Consider the following 20,836-nt stretch of genomic DNA (forward strand, 5'->3'; position numbering starts at 1 on the left):
GTAGGCAAACGTTCCATTAGAACTACTGACGGCCTTTGGAGAGCCAGTCATGACAAAACTCTACCAGCAGGTGAGCAAGATGCATGAGACAGGGGAAATACCGTCAGACTTCAAGAAGAATATAATAATTCCAATCCCAAAGAAAGCAGGTGCTGACAGATGTGAAAATTACCGAACTATCAGTTTAATAAGTCACAGCTGCAAAATACTAACGCGAATTCTTTACAGACGAATGGAAAAACTGGTAGATGCGGACCTCGGGGAGGATCAGTTTGGATTCCGTAGAAATGTTGGAACACGTGAGGCACTACTGTCCTTACGACTTATCTTAGAAGAAAGATTAAGAAAAGGCAAACGTATGTTTCTAGCATTTGTAGACTTAGAGAAAGATTTTGACAATGTTGACTGGAATACTCTCTTTCAAATTCCGAAGGTGGCAGGGGTAAAATACAGGGAGCGAATAGCTATTTACAATTTGTACAGAAACCAGATGGCAGTCATAAGAGTCGAGGGGCATGAAATGGAAGCAGTGGTTGGGAAAGGAGTGAGACAGGGTTGTAGCCTCTCCCCGATGTTATTCAATCTGTATATTGAGCAAGCAGGAAAGGAAACAAAAGAAAAATTTGGAGTAGGTATTAAAATTCATGGAAAAGAAGTAAAAACTTTGAGGTTTGCGATGACATTGTAATTCTGTCAGAGACGGCAAAGGACTTGGAAGAGCAGTTGAACGGAATGGACAGTGTCTTGAAAGGAGGATATAAGGTGAACATTAACAAAAGCAAAACGAGGATAATGGAATGTAGTCAAATTAAATCGGGTGATGCTGAGGGAATTAGTTTAGGAAATGAGACACTTAAAGTAATAAACGAGTTTTGCTATTTAGGAAGTAAAATAACTGATGATGGTCGAAGTAGAGAGGATATAAAATGTAGACTGGCAATGGCAAGGAAAGCGTTTCTGAAGAAGAGAAATTTGTTAACATCGAATATAGATTTATGTATCAGGAAGTCGTTTCTGAAAGTATTTGTTTGGAGTGTAGCCTTGTATGAAAGTGAAACGGTGTAGCGACATTACGAAGCAACTTCGTGACACGATGCGACGCCATATTGATACAGAACTCTCCTAATAGAGTACAGTGCACAAAATTGTGGAAAATACGGAAAACAGAGTGCTTACATATCTGCCTGGGCGAGGCCTCTGCTGGTGATTACAAATATTACACAAATAGTCCTCGAGTGAAGCAATTTGTTATTAACAAACTGACTCAGCCTATCCCAATGACGCCTAGCTCCAGAATATCCCAGTTTCAAAAGAATGAGTTGGGGAGGGGTATCTAAGTCTATATTTTAGTTGCCTGAGAGCGTCATGACGTCGACCCGACGTCGAGAACAGTCTTATTTTGTTGGACAAAACACGTAAAATTGTGGAAAACACTTAAAATATACGTAAAATTGAGGAAAATACGTAAAACTTAGAGTGCTTAACATATCTGTCTATGTGAAGTCTCTGCTGTTTCCAAGTAATACCGGTATTAACAAATAGACCTAGAGTGACATAACTTGTTATAAGACATATACGACACAACCTTTCCCTATGTTCCAGAGTGCTTCCCGTTGTAAAAAAGCAAACTTGTGGAAAATACGTAAAACTCGGAAAAACATGCAAAAATGAAAAAAAATAAGCGTACTTACATATCTTTCTGGATCTGACCTCTACTGATGTCGCTTAATACTGGTATTAAAAAAAATGGTTCAAATAGATCTGAGCACTATGCGACTTAACTTCTGAGGTCATCAGTCGCCTAGAACTTAGAACTAATTAAACCTAACTAACCTAACGACATCACACACATCCATGCCCGAGGCAGGATTCGAACGTACGACCGTAGCGGTCGTCCGGTTCCAGACTGTAGGGCCTAGAACCGCACGGCCACTCCAGCCGGCTGGTATTAACAAATAGAACTCAAGTGACGTGACTTAACGGGATATTGTTATTAACAAGTGGACACATACTTCCTCTATGCTGTCCTGTCATGAGTAACCCCTCTCACACAAGTGTTCCAGTTACAAAAAATGGAGTTGGTGCATGATCCTTATTGATCCAGTGGCGAGAGGATAGCCTCCCGTCACCTTTACGTCATATATGGGTGACCTTGATCAGTTCTCGTTGGTTCCCTGGGGGAGAGGGAGTAGGGGAAGCTAAGGGCCCAAGTGTGTGACCCCACACCGGATGCGTAACATGGCACTGGGTGCATCAAGATCGTAATCTAAACTTGAACTTGCCCTGTATTCCTACTGATGTCTACCAGAAATTCCTGCGTCCTGGTTATGAAGGTCGACTCGCTATTAATCAGACTGTCAGATCAGACTATATCGATTCCTACCCCTCACCAACTAATTAATTAACTAGCGTGATGTAACGATTGCTCCTACAGTGACTCATTACTGCTTCAGCCACTCTAAGAGCAAAAGTTGTTCCTCCAAAATTGTTGCATACAGAGGGCTACATTGACCAAATAGTAACGAGAAGCTCCCTGACTCATCATTAAGAAGTTTGCCCACCTCGTGTCCTGTGAAGTTTCCTTGTTGTACCAAATGGTCTTCACCTCCACCGGTCGTGGCTCCACAGAAGTATACAACCGCCTATGTCTAGTGGAATGGCAAGTGGGAACTCTCACCGCCACTTTAATGAAAGTCTCGCAATAATGTCATTGCACCATGTTTTTAATAGAAAAAGAAATAAGGAAGAGACAGTGTTTAGAGCCAGTCTATCGATAATATTTGAATGCAAGTTCGTGGACTCTAGTCTTCACATACCGAGCTCCATTTCTTCATAAATTTCTCTCCACACAAATAATGACAGTCCGAAGTAGCAGACTCGCGAAACTGCATGTAAACTTTTCCCAGACAATGTTAACTCACCAAATCAATTCCACGCGAAAGCATATTCAGTCCACTGCTCAAATGTTGTGCCTCTCCAGAAACTAATCCGACACAGTCTAGTAAACTAGAAGTACTTGGTATGAGCGGCAAAGGCTGTAATAATATATTTGAACTTACGATGAGCGCTACAACTGCGTCAAAATAACTTATTGATCACGACTTTCTCTCAAAGCGACAAGGTTTTCACACTTTCTGGCCCGCTATGTCGATTCCTGCACTTCGCGAATGTGCTATTAAATTTCCTCCCCAAGACGGTGGCCACTTATTCAGCATATACACTCCTGGAAATGGAAAAAAGAACACATTGACACCGGTGTGTCAGACCCACCATACTTGCTCCGGACACTGCGAGAGCGCTGTACAAGCAATGATCACACGCACGGCACAGCGAGCACACCAGGAACCGCGGTGTTGGCCGTCGAATGGCGCTAGCTGCGCAGCATTTGTGCACCGCCGCCGTCAGTGTCAGCCAGTTTGCCGTCGCATACGGAGCTCCATCGCAGCCTTTAACACTGGTAGCATGCCGCGACAGCGTGGACGTGAACCGTATGTGCAGTTGACGGACTATGAGCGAGGGCGCATAGTGGGCATGCGGGAGGCCGGGTGGACGTACCGCCGAATTGCTCAACACGTGGGGCGTGAGGTCTCCACAGTACATCGATGTTGTCGCCAGTGGTCGGCGGAAGGTGCACGTGCCCATCGACCTGGGACAGGACCGCAGCGACGCACGGATGCACGCCAAGACCGTAGGATCCTACACAGTGCCGTAGGGGACCGCACCGCCACTTCCCAGCAAATTAGGGACACTGTTGCTTCTGGGGTACCGGCGAGGACCATTCGCAATCGTCTCCATGAAGCTGGGCTACGGTCCCGCACACCGTTAGGCCGTCTTCCGCTCACGCCCCAACATCGTGCAGCCCGCCTCCAGTGGTGTCGCGAAGCGTAAATGGAGGGACGAATGGAGACGTGTCGTCTTCAGCGATGAGAGTCGCTTCTGCCTTGGTGCCAATGATGGTCGTATGCGTGTTTGGCGCCGTGCAGGTGAGCGCCACAATCAGGACTGCATACGACCGAGGCACACAGGGCCAACACCCGGCATCATGGTGTGGGGAGCGATCTCCTACACTGGCCGTACACCTCTGGTGGTCGTCGAGGGGACACTGAATAGTGCACGGTACATCCAAACCGTCATCGAACCCATCGTTCTACCATTCCTAGACCGGCAAGGGAACTTGCTGTTCCAACAGGACAATGCACGCTCGCATGTATCCCGTGCCACCCAACGTGCTCTAGAAGGTGTAAGTCAACTACCCTGGCCAGTAAGATCTCCGGATCTGTCCCCCATTGAGCATGTTTGGGACTGGATGAAGCGTCGTCTCACGCGGTCTGCACGTCCAGCACGAACGCTGGTCCAACTGAGGCGCCAGGTGGAAATGGCATGGCAAGCCGTTCCACAGGACTACATCCAGCATCTTTACGATCGTCTCCATGGGAGAATAGCAGCCTGCATTGCTGCGAAAGGTGGATATACACTGTACTAGTGCCGACATTGTGCATGCTCTGTTGCCTGTGTCTATGTGCCTGTGGTTCTGTCAGTGTGATCATGTGATGTATTTGACCCCATGAATGTGTCAATAAAGTTTCCCCTTCCTGGGACAATGAATTCACGGTGTTCTTATTTCAATTTCCAAGAGTGTATTTATCTAGTGTCCTGGTCGCTGACCGTGAAAAGACGTAACGGCATATGTCCGGGTTACATCCCGCTTTTGTTCCTCTGATTATTTTATTGATGATGGCTGTGTACTTTATGACACTATTTTTTGCAGGAAGATATGGGACTTCGTTATTTACCTGTACGAAAATTTTAAGGATATCATGCATCGAAAGTCCAGAGGTTTGTCTTCTGAACATGTGACTATAAAATCTCAAAACTAGTTGTTATTAATAAATCATTTTGATGCAGCTGTTGCGCTTTTCATCAGTTGAAATGTCCAGTAAACTTTTCCTGAGGCTGACTAATACTTAATTTGAATAAAGTAAAGTATTCACTCGCAGTGAGTCATGTTGCCAGCCTGAATATTAGTCGAATACTAACTGTTTGAACCGCTTTAAGGTTCGTTGTAAACTGCATGAGCCATTAGCTTCAGTGATTCTCGTCTAACTGCGCAGGGAGCGTTTATGATTATTCGGTTTAGCCGGCCAATGACTGAGAGTCTTAAATAAAATGCTAATTAAAATGTAAGTTTGATTTTGTAGTTTCTGAAATCATGGATAGAAAGCTGCCAGTGTGGATAATGTCAACAGTCTAGTTGGAGGCGAATACACGTAAAAAACATTTAAGCAACTAATGTAAATTGGCAAATTTATGCATTTGCCGCCAAGCCTCGCAATGTGAATCACCGCATTCTCAGTACATTCCAGTACGATAAAGCGTTGTCACGCTCCGTGATCATCTGTCACTTTATGGAATGGTGATTGCTACCGATCCTAGCTCGTTGCTGGCGACATGAACCTTAAAAATGCAACAAGACAACAACAATTTTCTCGACACACTGCGTGAGGCACGCAAAATGGTCAACAGGAATAACATAGCCGCTCTCGGTAACAGACAAATATGGGCCAGGCAGAAGTTACTTGAAGTCAAAGGGCAAATGACAGTATTGAAAACGACAAGTTAGTAGATGTAAGGATGAATGAAATACGACAAGCAACATTCTTCATTTAAATGCACATGTACTGTACAGAATATGATTTCTGATGTGTCATATTAACAGACATTTAGGTTTGGCAAGAGAAGCAAACTGTACAAATTGAAAGCTAACTGTCGTCTTCATTTATTAAACCACTCAAACAAAAAATCTGAAATATTCGTGTCTGGTTATAGCCAATCACACAGTGTAACAAAACTTAATCAAGGTTATGTTTATGTAATTTTTTATTGTTTATTTGCCGTGCTAAGGAACAACATGAAACTTTTTCTCTAATTTCAATATTTTAGACATAATTCCAAAATATTCACTTTTACTGATACTAGACTAATGTAATTGTTCTGTTCGACAAACAAAAAATAAATAATTAAAAGAACACCAGGTCTAATGATACGCAACAGATATTCCAAAAGAGTATTTTATGTTTGGTGAGAATTTAAATTAAAAAAAAAACAGCTTTCCCATGTATGTGGTACTATATCCATTTCATGTACTAAGTCCCAATACAGTCCCACATTATAGATGTATCCCACCTTCCTTTTTTTTGCATAGACTGAATGTGTTGGCGAAAACTTTCACCATTCCCACTCACATCTCCCACATTCTGCAAAAGAAATCAATTTGTGAACGCAAATAGTGCATTCTAATTCACATTCTGCAAGCAAGGGCGCAGCAGCTTTGAATTAAAGCATCTATAACTTCTATGTAATTCTAATTTTTTTCTTGCCTAGAAACCCAAGCACCAGCATTCCGAATGACTCCCATGCATTACGTTCTTCTAGGGTCAATGCTTCCTCTAAATCTTTTGATTGTAACATGAGCCGGCTTTGAAGCAACGTAAAAATTCCACCATTCAGTTTTGTATGAGATATCTGGAGTAACACTTGTCTTACAAAGTGAAAAGCAGCAGAAGCACTAGCCGAACCTTTAATGAACTGCTTAATTAGTCCCAAATTAATATGCAGACAATTTATTTAGTATACCAACAACTGATAAAGCACTTAAGGACGAGTCAGCAAATAGGGTAGAATACTGCAGATTTTTGAGTGCATATATTGATGAAAACTTGCACTAAAGCATATTACTGAGCTTCTCGAACAATTCAGTTCCGCTGCTTTGGTTCTTTGTCTAGTTGTAATCTTGTAAACAAAAGTACCAATTTCCTGACATATTTTCCACATTTTCACATAATAATACCTTACGGAATAATTTTATGGGGTAATTCATCATTTAGAAAGAAAGTACTGATTGCACAAAAGAGGGCGGTAACAATAATATGTAGTTTTTACAGATGGACGCCATGTCCTCGTCAAGGAGCTAGGCATTTTTACTGCACAGTCACAATGCATATATTCGCTAATGAAATTCGTCATTTATAATCTATCACAAACGGAGAAGAAGAGCAACTCAGAAATAAATCAATATACAGCAACAAAACTTTGGTCTTTTGCTCAATAACATAAAATATCTGACAGGTAGCGAAGCATGTTTTAAATCCAGTTTAAAATTAGTTCTTCTGGGTAACTCCTTATAATCTACTGACAAATTAAAGTGTTCACTAATGTTAACAGTAATCTTGTACACATCTTGTTGTTGTTGTTGTGGTCTCCAGTCCTGGGACTGGTTTGATGCAGCTCTCCATGCTACTCTATCCTGTGCAAGCTCCTTCATCTCCCAGTACCTCCTGCAACCTACATCCTTCTGAATCTGCTTAGTGTATTCATCTCTTGGTCTCCCTCTACGATTTTTACCCTCCACACTGCCCTCCAGTGCTAAATTTGTGATCCCTTGATGCCTCAGGACATGTCCTACCAACCGATCCCTTCTTCTAGTCAAGTTGTGCCACAAACTTCTCTTATCCCCAATCCTATTCAATACTTCCTCATTAGTTACGTGATCTATCCACCTAATCTTCAACATTCTTCTGTAGCACCACATTTCGAAAGCTTCTATTCTCTTCTTGTCCAAACTATTTATTGTCCATGTTTCACTTCCACACATAGCTACACTACATACAAATACTTTCAGAAACGACTTCCTGTCACTTATATCTATACCCGATGTTAACAAATAATTTCGATAGTAGAACTGTTCAGATGATCTACGGAACATGTAAGTAACTAACAGAGATGGGAACGAAATATCTTCCCTGGGCACAAGAGGATTTTTAAGTAAGATATTTGTGCCTAGAATTAGCTCCTCTCCCGCAGGCCATGTTTTCCTAATGTGGTGTTGTTCTGTTGCTCTGCAGTCCCGAAGACAGGGAAAACACGAATACCTCTTAAAGTCCTAAAAGGAGTCCAGGCATCCTAAAGTTTTCACATAATAATCTACAACTCAGTGGTGTAATTTTCCACTTGAGTCTTACCTACTGGTAACCTGTGATGTTCTCAAAGAAAATGGAGATAAAATTAATAACCGACGTGACAGCAGGTAATATGTACTGACTAATTATTTAAGTAAATGACTAGACGATTTTCCATTCGAACCAATTTAAAAACCAGGCTCTCCTAAATATTTAATTAAAGTAATTGTTATTTTAGCGAAGATATTGTGATTTTCGTGTTCTGCGCGTCAGTTTTAATCAGCAAGTGTCGATAAATTAATATAAACAATTTCTTGTAACACAGTGTTATGCGGCAAGCCGGAGTGAAGACACATCTGACTACAATTTATGTGGCAACGGCAGTTAACCTTCACATGCGCGACGGAAAACAGACTCATGCGTCTCAGAAGGAAATAATTAGTTAGTACAACAAGAGGGATAAGTGGAAGTAAGAGGATACGAAGATTATGAACTGTTGGTTTAACGTTTTAGATACAAAACACTAATCTCTGTATACAGAAACAGCTTTTGTCTGCGCATTCTGGGAGGCTCTGGCTTGTGTTACCACATTCACCACTTATCTAAAAATACAGGAAAATCGTGTAATACTACTTGTGGCGCCGGGAAATGTGCAAGGTATTTTTGAGTGATGGTGCAATTAAGCAGGGCGTGGAATCATAGTGTGAGCTGTTAACATACCGTGATCTTAAATAATGACGTGGGTGCGGGAACAAAGTAAAATTCGGAAACACAGGCACATGAGCATCAGATTTGTTAATAACTTGTTCTCTTACCCATTTCATAATGATTGGCTCTTGATTTTGAGCTCATATTCTGATCAAATTGCATTACGAATATCGATATGTTATGCCTTGCCAGATTTGTGGAAACGTCTACTTTTATTTAGTTTATGAATATTACATCTTAGTTGACATGGGGGCGACAGACTCGCTAATATTTAAGAGAAACCGTGCTTTTTCTTGCTATTTTCGGCGCGTGTTAACTTTAAGGACGCATAAATATGAGACCGTAATTATGAGATAAATACCCTTTGAACAGTTTAAGTGTACAATCTTGTTCTACGTACAGAAGGAGTTCCGTTATTTTCTGATTACTGGCATCACCGCTATAATGTCAAATGCAAGACGCTGCGATTGAGCTTACCGTTGTAGCTACTGCGACGGGAAAGGCTCTGGTGTTAAGCTTGAACTTCTGTTGACTACATCATACGTCTTTACTAATGAATACTCCTCGGTTTATTAGATAAGAGTTCGTAAAGCAACTATGTTAGCAGCTGCAATTCATGCAAGGCTGTGATGGGCATTGTTGTCACACCAGCGCGCCGCCTTTGTTGTAATGCGCCATAAGCGCCTCTTCATCAGGGAAGAACGGCAGCTTCTAGTACAGCATTGCCGCGTTCAGTTTTTGTTGGAAGTAGAGGGACATAATATGGGAAATTGCAAATAAATGCCCGATATGCAAACAGCTGACAGTAAATGAACATTTATGTAACACATTTCGACAGTAAGTGGGAAAGCCGATTAGCTCGAATAAATTTTACAGTAAAGGGTGATTAAAATAAAATCTACCTTAATCGCTTTCGCTGCTAGCAGAGGTCTCGCTGCCGCTAATGCACTCGTGTACTTGGACAGTTCTGTTGCTGTGTCAAAACAGTGGGCTCTTTGTGCTTAACTGTTTTCAAGTTTGTGTACATGACTAAGAATTCCTCCAGACACTTTGGGGGGCACTTTCCAAGGCGGAGCAGCACAACTGTAAACTATCACTTATTTTAAAATTCTTGTCCTCCTTTGCTACCTTGTTCTTGGCACATGCCCAATTAAGTTCAAAGGCTTTCAATTAGCAGTGCGCTACAGACAGCCACTGAACTTTAATTTCCTTGTCCACTGATCGCAATGTAGTTCCCGCGCCCTGAAGTGCTGTCGCGCGTGTTCCAGTGAGCTCATATGATGCGTCATTAGATGGAAGTTCTACATTATTGCTTTCCATCCATTTAATAATAGAATCCTTTCTCTATTTCGTAGATAGATTGCATGATATTAGATGTATCATCGTCTGATATCTGTTTAGTAATTTTTCGAGAACGCTCCTAAACCAGTCTTCATAGTGTCTGGCACTCACTTCAGAATGATAAGCTGCACCTCCTTTCTGCCCAATAAAACATAAGCCAGCATTTTGCACGAACCCATCTTCGTTTCCAATGTGGCATAGTACAGTCCTTTTTTGAGAACCGGACAGTGCTGGAATTCCTCCTTTCCAGCCATTCTACTCTTGGCCACTTTCGCTGCCATAATCGTATACATTTTCTGATGGATATGGCATCTTTTGTTCCTGCTAACCAAACTTTCTGGAATGATTTGCACCACAACAACTATCAGCGTAATAAATAGTCCAGCCAGTGTTACTCAAGTGTATTATCCCCCGCAAGAACTCGTCTCTTTTTCCTGCTATTTTGTTATTTACCGTCAGCACAGGTTTTCTGTTGAACTTTTTGTATCTGAAGCCCAGTTTTCGAATAGCACGTGAAAGGGTTGTTTCACTCATATCAGGAAAATCTTCCACTTCAGTCTTCAACTTTTCCAACAAGGCTGCCACTGTTGGAAACTGCTTTTCCACATAGTAGTGGATTTTCTTCTTATGACTCCCTATGTAAACTCGTTCAGCACAAACTTCTTTCGCCTGCCAGAACTCTTTTTTTGTGATAAAAGACGTAAAATTTCTTTATATTCTGCACTTCCACTAATACCGAGACATTCAGAAGTTCTCTTTACTAGCTGTTATACGGAACTGCTCCCGCCCTGTTCTTTTTCGGCCTCAAAGAAAGCACGCGCACTGATCACCATAGACCCTTCACACCTTCATAAGTGTTACATGGTTTCACACACGTACAAGGCAACTTTATATGTTACGAGCACTGCCTCACATGAATACACAACTACGAGTGGGAGCATAATTGTTTCCTATCTGGCAGATAGGATAAACACTGCCACAACACAGCTTGCATTTACACTTTTGTTATTGTTAATATGAATCTCCATTAAGTGAACTGCGGCAATCTATGCCCACCATTATAAGGACAAAACGAAAAATTGGAAACGAATGATATTTCGTCTGAATGTTGAGTATGGTTGCATCATTAAACTGTGCAAAGGAAATTTTTCTGCTAATTGCGGTCTGACTTCTATGACTCCTCAAATTCGACACTCGCAAAAAAAAAAAAAAATGGTCCAAAAAGCAAGCTTTCTCTTTAATATTACCGCGTATGCCGTCCCATTTTCAACTAAAATGTATTATCCATACACGAAGTAAAAGGTGTAACACATTGATGTTCGTCAAACGATGTCACCAGAATATGAGCTCAAAGTCAGGGACAATTATTATGAAATGGATAGCAGTAGAAACCACTCCTTCTATAGAATAACCGGATGCACATAGATGTTCATTGATCGACATCGAATAGATGTTCATTGATCGACATCGAAATTCCAACTTAGGAAAAAAAAAAGTAGATCGCTTCGCGCGATATATGAAATAGTTCTACCAGGTGGCTGAGCGGAACCAAGAGCAACTTACTGCGCCTCACACCACGCCGAGTTCAAAGCAAATACTCGTGGCAAGCATCGATTGGCCGCCGCAAGTCAAATAGCCTTCCGTAGGACATGCCACACGTCCGTCTACACCGAGCGAGGTGGCGCAGTGGTTAGCACACTGGACTCGCATTCGGGAGGACGACGGTTCAATCCCGTCTCCGGCCATCCTGATTTAGGTTTTCCGTGATTTCCCTAAATCGTTTCAGGCCAATGCCGGGATGGTTCTCTTGGAAGGGCACGGCCGATTTCCTTCCCAATCCTTCCCTAACCCGAGCTTCCGCTCCGCCTCTAATGACCTCGTTGTCGACGGGACGTTAAACACTAACCACCACCACCACCACGTCCGTCTAGACGAGAGAGCCACACCATCGATACCTACATAACTACATGCGTGGCTCTTTGACAAGACAAAATACCGCCATTTTAATGTATCAGTGAAACAAACCAAGGCAAGACGCAGAGATGTTTCAAAAGATACCTAAAATTATTGAGACCCACCCAGAAATTTACGCATATTTGAAAGGCAATATGAGTCACCAAATAAGAACTGCTTGATTCGCTGTAAATAACGGTTTCGATTATCTGAATGAAATCCTGTGGAATCGCCAGCCACATACCACGGTTATTAAGCAAGGCAAGCAAATTTCAATGAAATGAGGGCAAAGATTTTCAGTACTCGACATTGTAAGTGCGATTTTTGCTGAAGGATAATTTCAAGGATTCTGTCCCTGAAGCGTAAGGGGATAGAACCACGGCCACATAGGGTTGTAACTTGGGCAGAGAAGTGGAGTGCTGCGAAAAGGGAAGGTGTAAGCGGAGATTCCTCGCATCCCTCATGTGATCTTCTCGCAGTTCAGTGCTGCTGTACATCAGCATGGACTGACTCCAATGATCAGATACTGGGTCCATGTTACCCAGCTGGGGGCTGAAACTGAGTCCTAGATGTAGAAGCATCTGTACACTTTTTCGTGCCCCTACCAGAACGTAATAATACTATTGTAGATAGAATGTGATACAGAATTATTACAATGTCATACACATACATAACGGAGCCTAGTTTATTTAATTATATGAACAACTTGGATGTAATATAATAACATACTAACAATTTAGCTCAAGACATGCAGCTCACAAACGTTACAACATAACTACGCACGGGAGTATCCTCACATTGGTAAGCAGAATTCATATGCCATCAAGTAAATATTGCGGTAAGATGACCTAGTACATTGCCAGACAGCAACTCACTGGTCAACCTGTAGGGGGGTCCGCGATCCCTTACCGAACGATAAACACTTCTTTGCCCCATAGAGGTCGATGGCAGGCAAAATTGATTGTCAAGCGCCGCTAGATCTAGAGAGTGAAGTGTCAGTGGAGTCTGTCGAGTCTGGTCGAAGCGTCGTGTCGTGTCGGCTCCGTGTTCCATTGCCACTAGCTGCCAGTATGCGACGGTAGCAATCACGCAGAAGGGAACGAGTCATTGTTTACACCTGTGTTTTGTGTAGCTGCGTCTTTTCTGTGTCCTGATCCTGTCATTAAGCCCACAATTAGGGTTGTGTTTTATTTGAATGTGTATTTCTCGCTGGTCACAGTTTTGCAGTGATGTAGGCAGAGAGGTTAGCTGTACGAGCAGGACAGATTGGTTTGTGATGGGGCTACCGTTAGATCGATGAGTGGAGCTTCGTCCCTCTGCGGTTACCCTCAGCACTGGGTCCGACACTCTGACGGCGGTACTGAGTAAAGGCCGTCGTGTCTTGCCCACGCCCTGTTATTGTTTGGCTTCAGGTATTCGAACGTGTCGTAAGTGAGCTACGGTCGTGTTCCATAATTTTGCTTCAGTTTTTCGATGTTAGTAAGAAATTTGGTAGTTGTTTCGAGTGTAATTTTGCATGTGCACAAATGACTGTGATTTCTGTGGGAAATACTCTGTGCACCAATTTAACTGATATGCTGTGGTATTACATGCTGTGGTATTACAAAGAAACAATGTCTTCTTTGAACAACTAACGAGGTAACTTCACCGCCAATGTATCAAGTAAATGAAGGGAAGCAATTGAGCTGAAATTTTAACGATATGTGGGAACTTCATAGATAGTGCCTTGGCTAAGCCTTATTCTCTCATGACACTGCGGTAGGGATTAAGCCTTGTGCCTTTCCAATCTGCAATAAATGTTTGAAGCTTCAGTGTATGTTCGCTGTAGGCGTGGATTTGCGAATTAAAGCTTTTTTCTGATGAAAGAAGTAGACGGGTTTTTCTTTGTCCATGGTAATGCTATATAAATCCACATGCTTCTTGGTTGTACATGAGGTCATATTCTCACCAGTTGGCGTGTAGTAATCAGTTTAATGAATTTGTCGTTGTTTGGTACATGCCCACAATTGGAGTATGCTGCGTAGTTTTTATAGATGTCTTTTATAGTTCAGAATATCATTTGCTACTTTTGTTTAATGAACGAACGAATGTGCGACTGTTTTTCCTTTCTGTATGTCCACATGTGTTACCACATGCATTTTCCAAACCTTTCTAATACAATGAACATTCATGCATACCTAGAAGGCTGTAGCTTCACTGTAATGATGTGCAGTTGCTTTATTTTATCATGAGTAAGGACCATTTTTAGTTTGTATGGGTGTATATGTTTTGGGTTCACCAAGATTCTCTTTTCCTTGCTGATAAATCAGTTTAGTGAAAAATTTGAGAAACCAATATCTTCTATGTTAAAACCTCTGCCAAATCTTTATTTATATTCATGGATTTTAAGATTTTGTATCCATTGTCTAATTTAAGTGTTGATTTCTTATATCTGGTTAGGAAGGCAGTCACACAAGGTAAAACAAGCATAATAAAATAAACCCCCGCTGCCAACAATGCAGGTGATAACTTTAATATCGCTGACACTGCCAAGATACCTTTCACATAGGTGACCCTGCCAGATAACTTTGATCGCGTTATTAAAATTTTTAATTTGAGGGGTGGTCTGCTGGACAGATTAAAAAAACTGAAGTTCATGGAGACTCTGCACTAGCACTGGAGACCACTTACCCGCACTTTTCGGCTGCTGACGCTCAGCCTGGTCAGAGGAACACTGAATATAAAAATTGTCAAAGTGCGAGTAGGCTCGCACTCTAAGGGTACAAACTTAATTCTGTGTGTATGCAGTTTATCCATCTCGGGAATCGAGAATCTCGACGGTTTTTCTCTGTTACGGATATCGATACTGGCAAGATATCGATCCCAGGAATTACAAGACTTTCAACAACGTTTTTTTCGGGTGGTATAATTATAAATTATCAGTTTTCGAATTTTTACCTTTATGTGTACTCTAAAACCTTGCTTCTTGGAAAATTTCATGATTCTGGATCAACGGGAAGTGCCCAATAGCTTTTGATGAGTGCATTTAAGAGTATCCAAATATGTGACACGACTAGCCGTGTCTGTTGACTACACTGACTTAGAAGCTGAAATGTTTTAGCCGCCAAGGGACTGCAGACCCTAGTATGTGACATACATTTGGACTTGATACATCTGCGCGTTCCTCACAAACAGTGGTCTTAACATTGTCGGACAGACAGACAGACGTATAACAAAGTGATCCCGTAAAGGTCTGGTTTTTACTGACTGAGGCACGGAAAGCTGAAAAGTGCTGGGACACGTCAGTTGACGACAGCATGATGAAAAATCACTGAATAAGTTTATGATATCGCGGTGCGAAATAACCAGTCGCGCGCGAGGTGTTTGGCTACGAGTACACAGTGCCGTTCACGAACAACTGGAAATGAAAGATATGTACTCAGTATATGCAGCAATGCTGACACTCAAAAACCAGAAGAAATTTTAACACAGTATTTAGCGATGTTTCATTGCAATCAATGTTTCTGCGTCTACTTCTAACTTTGGATGTAATGTTAATGTATCGTTGCACACTAAATCAAGAACAGTCAAAACAACGGATGAAGTACCCTAAGGCTGTGTCGAAGGGAATAAATACGTTTTGTCAGTAGATGATGAGATGCCCATAGAATTTTGGGATTCCAGGGGAATAATACTCGTTGAGTGTTTGTAAAAATGCAGCATCGCAAAAGAGGCCTATTACGTTTCATTCTACGTCACCTGAAACTCGATTTGAATGAAAATCATCAAAAAAGCTTTCAAAAAGATGCTATACGATTGTGACAATGTCCCACACAACGGGAATGAATTCGTTCGTAGTTCATCACATTGTCCAGATTTATCTCCAAATGAATTCCTCCTGTTTTTCAAATTTAAAATTTCGCTCGGTGAGAAGAAATTAGAGTCAACCGAGCAAATGATGTTTGCAGAGTTTGACAAAAATTTTACTTGCATATTGAAAAAACTTTATTTTGCGGACGTTATGAAAATATTGGAAACTCAGTGGATTATAAGCCAAATGAGAAAGTAATCTTTCCATACTGTAAACATTAGAAATTCGGGGGCTAATATAAAATCACTTCTGTCTTAATAATGTGAATATTTATATATGTGTTTGGAGACAGAGAGATTGATTTTTGATTGAGTATTACACATACTTCACTCGGTTTTATCACTGAAATAGCAATTTTCATTAAATGTAACAACACGTTCTGAGCGACGGCTTAGCAACACGTCCTATTTCCACAAGATACAGATTAACAGTCCTTTTTTTTAATAAATAAATTGCCTTTTTTTTAAGAGTCCATAATCAAAGATTCACAACTACTGTCGTTGCGGGGATGGCGCGCTAAAGTGTTTCTTGCTGTCCAGCTGTGCTTCACTTCACTTCAAGAACTTTTTGAATCAAATTTACATTTACTGTATTTACACACATTGCAGAGCTTCTAATAATAAAATGAGGCATAAATTATTTTTTTTGAAACAAGTTCAGTGACACTCACATAATATTACAACATCCTGGCGGAACTTTCACTTCCAGTTTGATAAAAACCTACTTTGCCGCGGTAAAGTCTTTTAAATATGTGTTTACAGCTTTGATTGTTGCTTTAACTCAAGAATACGATTATGAATCCAAGGTGCATTCACAGTCACAAGTCGATGCAAAAATCCTTCGTTTCGTGCCGAACACTGGCACATTCTTCGTCGGGATACCCTTCCACATTATTTGTTGGTCAAAATTATCTGTCACGAAACCACACTTCAAAAGGGCTTTTTCTTGTTTAACTTTTAACCACGAATGTACGCGCACTCATTTACTTGAGAAGCCTAGCATTTTGAACACATTTTAGATAAGCATCAAACGAATTTTTCAAAAGTTTCTTGTGTTGGTCCCAAGCGCTAGCGCCGGCGATTTGCCAGTACTATACAAAGACGATCACATTTAAACTCAGTAATCCAAAAATAAACAGTATTTTGTATAACCCATCTGAACAAATTCTGAAGGTGGCAGGGGTAAAATACAGGGAGCGAAAGGCTATTTGCAGTTTGTACAGAAACCAGATGGCAGTTATAAGAGTCAAAGGGCACGAAAGGGAAACAGTGGTTCGGAAGGGAGTGAGACGGGGTTATTCAATCTGTATATTGAGCAAGCAGCAAAGGAAACAAAAGAAAAATTCGGAGTAGGTATTAAAATCCATGGAGAAGAAAAACAAAATTTAAGGTTCGCCGATGACATTGTCATTCTGTCAGAGACAGCAAAGGACTTGGAAGAGCAGTTGAACGGAATGGACAGTGTCTTGAAAAGAGGATATTAGATGAACATCAACAAAAGCAAAACGAGGATAATGCAATGTAGTCGAGTTAACTCGGGTGATGTTGAGGGAATTAGATTAGGAAATGAGGCACTTAAAGTAGTAAAAGGAGTTTTGCTATTTAGGGAGCAAAATAACTGATGATGGTCGAAGTAGAGAGGATATAGAATGTAGACTGGCAATGACAAGGAAAGCGTTTCTGAAGAAGAAAAATTTGTTAACATCGAGTATAGATTTAAGTGTCAGTAAGTTGTTTCTGAAAGTATTTGTATGGAGTGTAGCCGTGTAGGGATGTGAAACATGGACGATAAATAGTCTGGACAAGAAGAGAATAGAAGCTTTCGAAATGTGGTGCTACAGAAGAATGCTGAAGATTAGATGGGTAGATCACATAACTAATGAGGAGGTATTGAATAGAATTCGGGAGAAGAGGAGTTTGTGGCACACCTTGACTAGAAGAAGGGATCGGTTGGTAGGGCATGTTCTGAGGCATCAAGGAATCACCAATTTAGTATTGGAGGCGAGCGTGGAGGGTAAAAATCGTAGAGGGAGACCAAGTGATGAATACACTAAACAGATTCAGAAGGATGTAGGTTGCAGTACGTACTGGGAGATGAAGCAGCTTGCACAGGATAGAGTCGCATGGAGAGCTGCATCAAACCAGTATCAGGACTGAAGACCACAACAACAACAATCCACATGAACTCTATTCTCCTGTGCGCAGTTTTAGAGCCACTCACATAAATTTTAAATAATATCAAAACACTCGTTTTCTTCTATCTTGGATCTAGTAATTAAGAATAACACGCAGTCAATTTCAGTCTTTCAACGAAAGCTGTACGAGAATTGTGACAAGACTAATGGTGCGGTTTAACCAAAAGTCTAGTTTCGTCGCAGAAATTCGTACGCCTTTCCAATCTACCCACATATGCGGCTAGTAAGGTACTCACACTCACTACTCCAAGGGCCGCGCACAGCGCGACTGCACCAAGAACCGTCCAGCTGCCATACTGTGATCCCATCTCATCGGCCGCCACCTGTCGAACAGCTATGCCGCCAGTCGCTACAGCCCTATATCGTCCTCGCCAGAGCACTTAGCGTGATGACCCGCTTGCCGGAAACCACTTCTACAGCCACGCAATGCTGACAGGAAACACACCTAGATAGCAGTCACGTATTTCCGTATGCCTCCTGTTGTTAATGAGTAGAACCCGGGTTATTATGTAATCATTCTTTTTCCCCGTCGCTCCTACGTACGTAAAAAGCGTGGATTTTCACGAATTACATTGCAACATCAATGTGTTTCATTTCCACGCAAATTTTTTCACATTTCAAATAAGTTATATGTTTTTACATAGTTTAACTTCATGATACGTAATATTACCTATTGCTACTTTTTACTGTCCTTTATATTTCCCCAAACCCTCAGTAGGCCGATCCCTTAGATAAATATCTGAATCCGACGTAACACAAAAGTTAAACGCACGAAGTGCGTTATCGGTAAAAATCACGTTCTAGTGCAATAAAATGAGGTTAGCTACACTTTGAGCTATATTATGAAGCAAATGCTTTTTCTTTATTTTCTAAAAGTCGGAATTTCAGTGTCAAGAGGAAAGCAGGTAATATAACAATAACGTTGCAGCTATCATTATTGTGTGTAGTAAGGAGCTTCGTGTGCTGTGTAGATCAGGGGTTCCCAAACTTTTCTTCTGAAGGAACAGTTGGAGAGTCCTGGTACTTTTGTAGAACACCTTGGTTATTTTGAAAGTTAATATATTTTTTTAAATTGAGAGAAACATGCTTTATTCAGTGATTATGTCCATTCTGAACCATAACTAACAACAAATCATAGTAAAATTTTAAAAAGTAATTAGTATCGTCAAAATGTCGACAAAAACAGACGCCGTGGTATTAACAGTTTTTGCGGTGCACCTGTTCACGGAGTTTGGGAAACCATGATATAGGTTGACAGTGGGACAAACGTAAGACTAGCAGTCTGAAGCTTTTCGACTACTAGCTACTTCTACTGATTCAGAAGTACGTAGTGTGTGCGCAAAGAAAAGTTGATCACATAGTACTTCTCAACAGTTAACATCTGTTTATGTTCATGATGTCCCCGGCTGCATCAAAATTTTCAGTTAATTGAGATTCTTGGTTACTACTGACGATGCTCCTTTCACTGCCGACGGAGAAATTGTTCTATGTCGAGCGTACAGGAAGTAGCTCGAGTGCTTATGAAATCCGACTTGGTTGGCACCAGACCGCTCGTGCCACAGCAATGCCTCTGCGACGTGCATGGCGTCGTCGCTGGCGGCGCAGTGTACCTGTCTATCGCAGTTTGAAAGCCATTGATATTGACCTTGCTGGTCAATTTAATAAACAGCAATTGATTGGAGGTCCAAATGTTTTTCGTGGACTCCATCTCAACTTTACCTGTAATGTACAAGCAGTGTTTGGAGGTAGTACTTGGCTCACACTTGCTGTTGTATGGGGCAATCAAGCAGATTACGGTGGCGTTGAAACTTTTCCTGATGCTAACATTCTGACTTGAAGGCATGGAGTATTTCTGAGACTACATGACTGTTGGCTAAACAGCCTTATGGTACTCTAGTTCCAAGCATGCCATTTGTTTTGAGTACGAGAATGAAGAAGAAATTAAATGCTGATGAGTACCTGTTTATATGGGCCAAAGTTGGTAATGGTAATTGTAAAATAAAGATCAACGGAGATTGTATGATTTATTATAGACAATAAAAATCCTTATCTCCTCTCCTTATTTCCTTTCTAAAAAAATATTCAATTTTTGTTTTGATGGCAGTGCGGTTATTGATCGCACCAGACCGCTCATGATTTTTTTTTTTTTTTTTTTTTTTTTATCGCGCTCTTGGTTGCTCGCTAGGCTGGTGACCTTGAACGGGACAGCCGCTGGCGAGGCTGCCTCGGGCAACACACAAGGAACAAAGCAGGACAATAGGCTAACCCGCAGATATTATTGAGGCTGATGAAAAATACTTCGAAGTCCTCGACTTAATTCTTTTTAAGAAGTGCTCCGCTTATGGTTGCTGCGAACATTCGATGGTACAAACTTCAGTGTGTAAGTAGGCTGTTTAGGTTTTCTTATTGGTAACGCCACGTAGTGCTCAGTATGAAGATCACTGGCTGTGCTGTGTGCAGTCTGTGGTTAGTTTGCATTGTTGTCTGCCATTGTAGTGTTGGGCAGCTGGCTGTTAACAGCGCGTAGCGTTGCGCAGATGGAGGTGAACCGCCAGCAGTGGTGGATGTGGGGAAGTGATTTTTGAGAGCGGATGATCTGGACGTGTGTCCATCAGAAACAATACATTTGTAAGAATGGATATCATGAACTGCTATATATATTATGACTTTTGAACACTATTAAGGTAAATACATTGTTTGTTCTCTATCAAATCTTTCATTTGCTAACTATGCCTATCAGTAGTTAGTGAGTTCAGTAGTTAGAATCTTCTATTTAGCTGGCAGTATTGGCGCTCGCTGTATTGCAGTAGTTCGAGTAACGAAGATTTTTGTGAG

General features: G+C 41.3%; 1 protein-coding gene across 1 annotated transcript in view; it reads right to left on the minus strand.

The window, feature by feature from the left end:
* The window catches only part of LOC126273658 (uncharacterized), a 52,611-nt gene extending 34,174 nt beyond the window's left edge, over window positions 1-18,437 (minus strand). Inside the window, exon 1 of the mRNA XM_049977049.1 lies at window positions 18,238-18,437. Coding sequence (XP_049833006.1) covers window positions 18,238-18,309 — 72 coding nt within the window. The 5' untranslated portion in view covers window positions 18,310-18,437. The remainder of the gene's footprint in view (window positions 1-18,237) is intronic.
* Between the last annotated feature and the right edge of the window lie 2,399 nt (window positions 18,438-20,836).

This window comes from Schistocerca gregaria, chromosome 1 (assembly GCF_023897955.1).
Source record: "Schistocerca gregaria isolate iqSchGreg1 chromosome 1, iqSchGreg1.2, whole genome shotgun sequence".
Lineage (NCBI taxonomy): Eukaryota > Metazoa > Arthropoda > Insecta > Orthoptera > Acrididae > Schistocerca > Schistocerca gregaria.